General features: G+C 33.1%; 1 protein-coding gene across 1 annotated transcript in view; it reads left to right on the top strand.

Moving 5' to 3' along the window:
* The first annotated feature begins 3,098 nt into the window (after positions 1-3,098).
* Pi3K21B (phosphatidylinositol 3-kinase regulatory subunit alpha) overlaps positions 3,099-10,439 on the top strand; it is a 29,138-nt gene continuing 21,797 nt past the window's right edge. The window contains exon 1 of the mRNA XM_014438764.3: positions 3,099-3,906. Coding sequence (XP_014294250.1) covers positions 3,397-3,906 — 510 coding nt within the window. The 5' untranslated portion in view covers positions 3,099-3,396. The remainder of the gene's footprint in view (positions 3,907-10,439) is intronic.

The following is a 10,439-nucleotide window of genomic DNA, read 5'->3' as shown; positions in this document are numbered from 1 at the left end:
TCTGTGGATCCTGCGAAATGAAAACTTGACCCCTAACTTGGTTAGAATAGGGTGGTAACCTGTACATAACCCCGCCCCCAGAATTGGACAGGAAGGGGGTCATAAAAAAATATAAAATAAACACCATGTATTTAAGAACTCTATAAGGTACCACCTCCAGGGAATTTTTTGGCCAAACCTCTCGCATGGTTTCTTGGTTAAACTGAGGTATGATGTACTGGAACTGCTTTAAGCTACCTTTTTCTCCATATAGTACTAGAACTGTCTAGATGTATATAATAGTAGACGTTGAAGCCGTCTCTAAAGGTTGCGGGATTAGTGCTCTTCCCTGCCAAACGTGAGGAGATCAAATACTTCATCTGACTCCGTTTATTAAAATATAGACACAAATAGAACAAAAAACAAATGAGCATGCCGGTCGAGTAATGGGGGACGAACAACTCCACACTACATGAGCCGCTGTGACCTCCAAACAGGAAGCCAGTCTGTGCCGTGTGTATATGTAGATTATACGGTTCTGACTTTAATTTAAGAAGTAAGGTACTCTAAACCAAAAGACCTCGACAATGCGTGTTCATATACAGATTAGGTAGCTGGTTAGGAGATCAATTAACAGGATGAGTCTTACTAGAACTAGCCAAAGTAAATCATCGAACGAGGGAAACTTCACTTCGTAGGGAACAAGCCTAGCGGTTGTGAATTGTTGTAGATCAGGGATGGTCTTATAACAAAAAAGCAGATATATGTTACTGTAATGGATACTGAGAGTGAACAGACCCAAAACAAAGGAACAGCCTGGTTGTCCAATGGTCTGAAGCAGTTTTGTCATCAGCAGTGTTTTTTTATTCATTATTATATTCACAAAGTATTCAGGTTACAAATAAACAGTTTTAATTACAAATCAAATAATAAAACCAATTTTCTACAACACAAGTCTTACGGGAACTAGCCGTAGGTTCTTGCACGAAGGAAACTTCACTCTGCAGGGAACTAGCCTACAGTTGCGGAGGGGGTAGTAAGTCCGACAGGAACTAACAGTAAAGCATTACGAAAGGAATAAAAGGTATAGGATAGAGGAGGTGACCAATAGGATTTAGCGTAAAAATAAAAAAAACAACAGCAGATACATAAAAAAATAATGGAAGAATATGCTGATCCAAATGTGTCTATTTACTATTTCCCAAGAGGTACAGAAGATATGGTACTCAGAGGTAACCAATCTGCTAAGAATGCAAATGGTGAAAGACGCGGCCTGTAAGAAATTACTTTACTGTGTATCAGTATATTCTTTTATTTACATTTATTCGTTGAAATAATATACTTACAATTATGATAATATTTATATGGTTTATAAATTATATCAAATATGGTTTATAAACAATCACTAAAATTGAAATTTTTTAATCACCACAATATGCCTTCCTGAGACAAGTCTACCCACTCAAATTTAAAACCTTTCAGCTTTTGAATCAGCTAAAGAAAAGTTTAATCCACTCCAAAATGGACGGGCTGAATCTAGTTTTATTTGAATATGGTTTTATATGGATTTTTTCCTATCTGCAGCATTTCTTTTAATTAGTAGTTTTAACTGGTAATTCTGTTATATTTAATAATTTGTTGTAATGATATGATAATAAAATTCTCTTCAATATTGAAATATTGTAGGTTTTAATTCGACATAGTATTTAAACTCATATTTTACTTTTTTCTGCCATATTTAATGCGAGAATTTAAGGCACATAAACTTAAAACTCGTAGATCATACATGGTTTGAAGAGTGATTCTGCACCACGTCCACTTCTCCTTTTAAATCACCTCTTATCCAGCTAACCTAACCTAATTGAACCGCATTGCTTGAGGCTTCTATTGTTCTTCCGCCTCACAGCTTAATTGACGCCTGGACTACCTACAAAGTTCAAAAATTTCCAATGACTGTAAGATACAAAATAATTCGAGAATTTAATTCTTATTCTGAATAATTTAACTGCATTAAATTTTAAATATTCGATTAATTTTTATAAAAATAAAATATAGAGTGATATTTGCTTTTAGATTTTCCAATACTTTTTACACTAGCTGTATCTTTTAGAGTATGATGCCTTATTTTCACTATTCCGCTTATCATGTGCCTAATCTTTTGTCTTAATCCTCTCGCATAATGTAGAGGACTTTAAAAAGTTCAACTTTTTTAGCGGAAGGATTACTTGGCAACTCTAGCATCACTTTTACATTTCTTCTGATTATTGCGTCTATTGCTTCTTCCCAATAAATCCTGTAGAACTTTGGTCAATGTAACTTTTAAGAAATAGATGCGTCAGACTTGGGAAGATATATTAATTGACTATATTCAATATCTATTCTGGCATAAGTAGATTGCTTTCGATAAATTTTTAGTATTATACTAATGTCAATGATCTAAGAAAATAATATTTCACCCGGAAATGAACAATATATTATTTGGTAACATGATTTTTCTAATTGTGATTTGTTCTGTTGTCAGCAAACAGCGATACATTTTTTATAGCACGTCCCAATTGTGAATATAGTATAAAGTAAACTAATTCTAGGAAGATGGTTTGGATGGGTCGAAATCAAAAAAGGTACACAAAATTTCAGAAAAAACTTATCAATCACCAATGTTTGGCCCCATTTTGTAGGGCGTCATCAGGGCTAAATCGTAATAGGGAATGACAATTTCTACGTTTTATTGAAAAACAAATATATAAATGTCGTTCGTTAAATATATTGAGTGTTTATTAAGAAATATTTATAAATAAATGGAGTTTGTAGCATAAACAAATAAATTACTTAGGAAAAATAAGATGCAAAACAAATAAATATTGCTATGGGTCCCACAGACCCACCTGTCACGCTGTAGGTTAATACAACGATTTAATATGCTTGACTTTATTTTGAAATCCAACTTATTGCTATTGAACGATAAATAATTTTCTTATCAAGCATTCGCTTCTTGAACCCATTAACAATAGTACGCCCAGTGGCGAGTAAGGTGATCGACTGAACTAAGAAGTTGGATTGGATTATCTCTTTGTAATCGATCTTAAATATTATTATCTAAAATGGCTGTTTCGACTAGGCCGTGAGGATTCGGTGTGTTTACATTATTAAGTGACATACAATAGGGAGTTATTAAGTTACTTGACTTCAATTTTATAATGTCATGTCTCTCCAGTGGAAATTTCGATGTTATTTAATAGACTTTTGTTTAATAAAATGGAACAGGAACAATGAGACACATGTGCTCTTTACCAGTGATATCAAACTTTTTGTTGTGTATTTGTATTCATATACCCTCTGTTAAAACATTTGATAATAAAAGTAATGAAAAAACACAAAGGCAGACTGAGCTAGGTATAGATCACAAATCAGCTTTCAATGTTCGCTACAATGGGTGAACAAAACAAATTTTCTGAAAACAAGTCCTCATCTCCTTTACCACCAAGAATACTTAAAATAGATTCAGACAACTATATGTTTAATGGTATGAGTTTCCGTCCTAGGTCTTACAGTTTCACTAATGGAGTGTCCGAGCCTCTTGCCAACTCCTATCATAATATTTCAAGACATGATACAGAACAACACGTATCAACACTTAGAGAATCAAACTCTGCCATTAATTCAAGCATGACTTTCTCTCCTTCTGTTGTAAAACCTCCTTCTCCTGTTCATAATTTGCCTCCTCCTCCTCCTTCCTTGAGCTGTGCTCGAACTCTTTCATTTCATTCCCTATTTTGTTCTTGCCATATTTCCTGTTGTTGTACATGTGATTCTCTTTGCCCTCCTGATTGTCATGACTGCATACGTGCTATATGTGTAAAGTTTTCTGGGACTTATACTTCTCATCCACTAACAGAGGTTTTGCAGTCTTCGCCTATTCATGATAAAGTAAGTTTATTTTTTTAAAAATTCCAATTGTCATTATGAATTATGAAAACAAGCTAGCAAATGTTTTCATTAGTTATTTAATGGAATTACCCAAAAACAGTGCAAAAATGGTTTTTATAATATATTTGATTTATTCTTATGTATTAGTTCAACCTTATAATAACTCTTTACAACCCTACCAGTTACATTTACATTAAATAGGGTTGCTTAACCCTTTAAGTTTAACTTGAGTTGAATAAAAGTATTGTGGATATCACTGATCAAATTAATTGTTATAATGACAATTAAAAATCTAAAAACCTTTTTGTTTTGGGCTCAATTTACACCTCAGAGTCCTTCCACTTTGTAAGGAACTAATATATAATGTAATTTTTTTGTAAAAATACTTTTAATATAATGTTCTAGAAGTAAGCTATTTTTTTAAGCCAAAGTTTTCACATTTATTAATTATTCAATTGAAATAAAATTCACTATGAAACAAAAACTAGGAATTTATTTTTTGTATGCAGGCCTTAGGCTGTGATTGATGGATTGGCGATAGGGTTCTGAGGAGCCTGGTTCAAAGTGGTGTGGGTTCTTTTTGCATTTGAGACATTTAAAATATATTTACGAGGTGTTCCCCCCCCCCCCCCCCGAAGGGAATCTTAACTGAAGGCCTTCATGCCAAACTAGTTGATCCCACCTTTACCATTACGAGTACACTAGCATACTAGTACTCGTAATGGTAAAGGTCCTTAGCTATTGAGTGACATTGCCAACCTCTTAATCATTTATCGGATTATCTTATGAATAACTTGCGTGGTGGGGAGGGGGAGTATTTTTTTCCCATTTTAAAATTTAATTTTAACCTCTATTACTTTCCATATATTTTAATCCCTAATCTTTCAATTGACATGATCCGGTAAATCTTCTATGGGAATCGAATATAGGCATTTGATAGGAGTTGATAAATCTTTTGGTTATTATATTGCAGTAGCCATTAATACTTGAGTGCTTTGTGTTTAATATATGTTATTAAAATTGAAGACATGAGTGGATGAAGGTGTTATAAAGGCCCTGTCCAGGAGTAAGGCAGGTATAAGAGCCCCAAAGTGATAGATGCTTGGTGAATCACACATGTGTCCACCTTAACAAGAAAGTCCTATTACCCACAGATCTTTAACACCCTACTGTGCCACATAATTTGCCAATGTGTCTTAAAATGCTGTTATTTTTTCCCAATTTTCCTTTAAAAGCACTGTATGTCAGTAAAAATCTTAATGTCTCGTTTTAGCCTTGGATCTCTTAAACAATCAACTGAAATTTTTGTGTTATAATCCAACATTTAGAAGATTGCTTTCAGTTGCTATTTTCTGAGAAAAACTCGTCTGGATCTTGAGCAGGACAAACCAAACTTATAGTACATCTGTACGAAACCATATTAACACCTTCATTTTTTTATTTCAGATTTTTCGAAAAGGGTGTAATAGGATGAAAGTTTTGAAATAAATTGATATCTCTTGAAGTTTAACATAATTTATCCTGTATTTTTAGTTTTCTTTATTGGAGAATAAAAAGTTTAAATATATTTCAATATACATAAGGAAATAATTCACTAATGCATCGAAAGCACAAAACTTAGTTGATCCAGGATTTAAATGTTTCGTAGAAGATTCAGAACTTTTAATCTATCTGAAGTCCTAGGTCTACTAGGAGATTCCCTAGCCTGTCTGCTATTTAATATTGGTCTGGAAAAAGTTATTAGAGAATCAAAGGTTCAGACCAGTGGAACCATTTTTAATCATATGGTATAAATCCTGGGATATGCAGATGATATCGACATTATTTGGAGATCAAAAGCTGTTGTGGAAGAGGCCTTTCTTGTCCTTGATGATGCTGCCAGGAAGGAACAACAGGATGGTTCAGCTTGGAGAAGACGCACGAATAGAGAAGTCTGCTTGTTAATTGGTGAGCCTGATGTTGGGAAAATTGTGAGAATTGGTAGATTTCTCTGGGCAGCCCATGTGGCAAGGATGAAAACTGATGAGATCCCAAATAAATTTCTCAATGAGTGCCTACATAGAACACGGCCGAGAGGCCGGCCAAAGCTTTGATGGTTAGATGGTGTTGAAGAGGATTCAAGAATCCAGCTCAGAATGAGGAGTTGGAGAGCAGCTGCGCTTAACAGGTTAAACTGGTAGAAGCTGCTTGAAGAGGCAAGGACCCAGTGTCCTGCCGATTGATGATGATGAATGCAAACTTTGGGAAACACTCTGAGACACTATCGGAGGAGCCTAATGCTTCTAGCATTTTTAAACACCTACATTGAGTCATTAAATTTGTACATATCATTATCAAGAAGAAGCTACTCCTCTTACTTTTTTTCAAAGTTTTAAAGATATGATTTATCTATTCCACAGAGAAAAAAATTGGATTGTTAATGTGTGAAGATGGAAATATGCTCATAAAACCTTTATTCTTCAGGAAAAAACATAATTTTTTTTGTAAATTGTGAAGTGCTCATCATTCTCACAATTTTAATTAAAATCAATGTACAGCTATTATGGTGTCAACAACATTGGGTACTTAAATTAAATTTGGTATTAATCATCCGACCATTATAACCTGACCCCTTAACATGTACTTTCTTGTTCATATTTATGATAATTTATCTGGCGGGCTTAGTATGAAATCGATGGAAGTTCTGGCCCAACTACTAAAAAAAAAATTATGTGGTGGCATTTTAATTACTTTTCATTACAATAAAAATTTAAAACAAAATATGTAACAATAATTGAAATTATTTTGGCGAAGAAAATTCTGTAATGGCATACATCTATCAATTTCAGTTTGTTTTGATCATTGAAGGGATGTTCACTACCCCCAATAGATCCTTTTAGTTGAAGTCAAGCCCTACCAAATGGGGTCTTTGTTAGTAGAAAGTATTTGATGAACTGAAAAGAACCCATCTTAACAGAAAAACACTCCTATTTGCTAAGCTTCAAACTCAAATGAAAATGAGCCATCTCTACTTAAAAATTCCCTGTTTGGCAAGCCTTGCCCTAAACTGAAAAATATTTGTTGGGGTTTATCTATTGAGCGAGCAGAAATAGACAGGCATGGTATAATTAAAGCAGTAATAATTTTTAAAACACCAATAATCCCTATGTATTTCGTAAAATATGTTTTGCCCCCATTGCAGAAAGGAATATTTAGAAGTTCTGAAAAGTTGTAATTTCTAGTTTTAGGAGTGTTGATTACAAATTTCAACTTCACCTCAAATTGTTTTTTGAAGTTTAAAAAAAATCCCCTTCTGTTCCCCATTTGACTGGATCCCATCGGATTAACAGTAGATGCTCCTAAACAATGCCTGGGATAAAAAAAATTTATCGAGTATAAAGATGTAAGGGATTTAGTTTAATTTTCTATAAGTTAATGTTTTTAGAAAAAAAAATTATGGTTTTATATTATAAAAAAAAAATAAAGAAATTTTTGATTTTTTACGGGATATACAAATATTTCCCCCTTTTTATCTCCTTTATTTGCAACTTTTCTGCAGTATTATTAATTTAAAAAAAACAAAAATGTGTTGTTTTTTTAGCCCACTCTAGTATTTAGGTATTAAGGTTGAAACGACACAAATAAAATAAGTTTTACTTTAGTGTTTTTCTCTCCTCTGACCGCACCCACAACCAATTTATATTAAAATTACATGGTTTCATAGCAAAGGTAAGTAGAAAGAAACTTTTTTAAGTATATTAAATTAAAAAGGATTGCCAAGAAATGTATTAAAAAACTTCTAGAGTACTGTAATAGCAAAATTTATTTCTTAAAATTTCTCTGTTAGAATTACCCCACTCTGTTAGAGGTGGGAGTGTTTTTTTGCAACACCTGCCTTTATTCCTTGTATGCGCAAGGATGGGTTGTTTTTAGCCGAGGTAGTTGAAGTATCAACTTTACCTATCTTTTGACTGCAGCTGCGCTCGTTCGAATTTAGCCTTGGGAATTGACTTTTAGTTCTGTGGCGGTTCTGCAAAGTGAAAACTTGAACCCTCACGAACGTTAGAATAGGTAGGTTACCTGTAAAAAAATATAAAAGTATGCTTGAGAAGTCAGGAAATAGTTATTCTTCATGGATTATATTACATGCTTAATATATTCAGTATGGAGCAGTCCACTGCAGGGTGGACTGTCTTATAGGTACCCTACTATTATACTACTACATTGGACACCCCTTCTGATTGTAATATGTATCCATATTTCAAAAGATTCAAGTGGGTTTTGGAGACATTTTATCTTGATAAAGAAAATAAAAATAATGCTCTTCTTACACCTGAATGGTTGTATAACTATCCAATAGTTTTTGAAATTCCTAGTCCACAATTGAATCCTATTGAGCATTTATGGGATCATTAAGTTCACAACTCATGAATCAAAATTTGAAGTCAGTATAAGAGCTTAAAGTTATATTATTTAAAGACTAGAAGATAATACTTTTCCTGACTTTGTCATTATTGTTATTTCATTAATAGTAGAGAAAGTAAAACCTGACGATTGTCATAGGAACCATGAAAACCCCCCAAAAATTATTTTCTCCTTTCTTCAATTATCAAATTCTTCTATATTATTTTATCTTTATCCGTTGTTTATACTACTAACAATGCAAGATGATTAATTTTGGAAAATTCTGCATTCAAGTGCTCTCAAACTATTTCAGTGACGATAATACAGCTGATATTAAAGATTACTTGATATTAAAGTTAAGTACACCGATTAATTCCAAGTCATTGTACAATTGATGAAAATAAGAATGAAAGTACTGAGGCCTAGGTCAATTAGAAAAGGGGCACCTAGATGAGATTATGTAGTTTCAAACAATAATGGAAGACATCAGGTTGTTAGACAAATTTATGTTGCGACCTAAGCACCAGGAGGAAGCTTAAGTAAAGCAGTGAATGACCTTGAGCTGTCTTTGTCACAGAATTCCCCACAGCCTGACTAGAAATAAATCTGTGGCATGCTTCAATATGTTAAAGGAATAGGAGCTTACCTTTAGTGCATAGATGTTATCTTCATTGCACCCTTTGCAGCAGTAGAACCATGACAGTCTACCGGCTAGAAGTATGTGAAGCATTTGCTGACAGGACTGAGCTGTGTCCCGAACTTTAAGTAAACATTCAAAAGTTTAATTGGGTCTTTTAACTGCTGATGATGAATGGCAATATAGTGAAAGAGAAAAAGGGAGAACAAAAGAATATAATTTTTTTAGCTTTAGAAATAAATAGCAATATTTACTGTTTCCCTTGAATATTACTGCAATTCCACAGTTATATAAATATTTAGACTATTGATTACTTTCATATGAAATTCAACTACAGTTGCTGTTTTGTTTTAAACAATGCCTCATGTGATTCATCCTAAAAAAAAATTGTTTACATTATGTCATAATATGCACATTGAGTTGAAATTAGCTATAGTTTTGATATGCCTGAGATTGGTTCCCATGCTTATTTCTTATAAAAAAAAGTTACTATGAATCGTGTGTAATTTGTTGCTGTTATAAGCTCAGTATATTTCTTCCTGCCGAAGTCTATTGATGTTTCTCATTAGACTTCCTGTCTTAGAAATTGATCATGGGATGGTTCAAGTTCAAGGCAAGTCATTAGTATATAAGTACCTTACATGAAGAATTCTATAATTCCTATTCTAAAGTTTCTAATGCTAAAAATTAACTATTCTATACTTTTTTTTTTTGTAATACTGAATACACATCACTGTTTTTCTTTAATAGTGGCACATCTGACCAATCAAAATGATTTTATTTTTAGTTGTACTTATTCCAAAGATAGTACCTTAGATTGCAGTTACTTTCTCTATTTGGGTCATCCTACAGACTGTACCAAAGCTAGTAGGGCTGTTACGAAGCAACTCCAGTCTAGGGATAAATTTTTTTTGTCAGATGTACCACTATTAAAGCAAAGCTGGTATATATTACCTTAAGAGTTATTGGTATCATTACAGAATACCAGCTCCTGACCTGCAAAGTGCCACTAACAGCTAAACAGGAATCAAAATGGGCTTTTAGCAGCTGTTGATATATTTTTCATTTAAATAAGAAAAGTCCACTTAATAAAGGAAAACCATTTCTCTATTCTGATCCTCACCGCAATAATGTAACATCCTCATAATGCTATTATTTGTTCCTAAGAGCTGTTAGGAAAGTTTTTTTTAAATATATAGTTGTTATTTATCTATCCTATTAAAAATTGTGATTCGGTATTTTTTGTATCTATTCAACAAGCATAAATAACGGAAAATCATCATTTGCAGGTTACTAATGACTAGTACAAACCCTGTTCTTGGCAATGTTTTAATTTTTTTTAGCTTCAGTTGTGACACTTTTGTCTCTTAATATCAGATAACCAACTCTCTCACTCCCCCTCCCCCCCCCACAATCAAAATATTTAGTAGCCAGATAGAAAAAAGGAATTAGTATTCTTTATGAGATATTTATAACCTTAAAAATATCTTAAACATTTTAAATATAATGATGT

Source organism: Halyomorpha halys, unplaced genomic scaffold, assembly GCF_000696795.3.
Source record: "Halyomorpha halys isolate HHAL.00 unplaced genomic scaffold, Hhal_1.1 Scaffold66.1, whole genome shotgun sequence".
NCBI classification, from domain to species: domain Eukaryota; kingdom Metazoa; phylum Arthropoda; class Insecta; order Hemiptera; family Pentatomidae; genus Halyomorpha; species Halyomorpha halys.
This window is presented reverse-complemented; position numbering and strand designations above follow the sequence as displayed.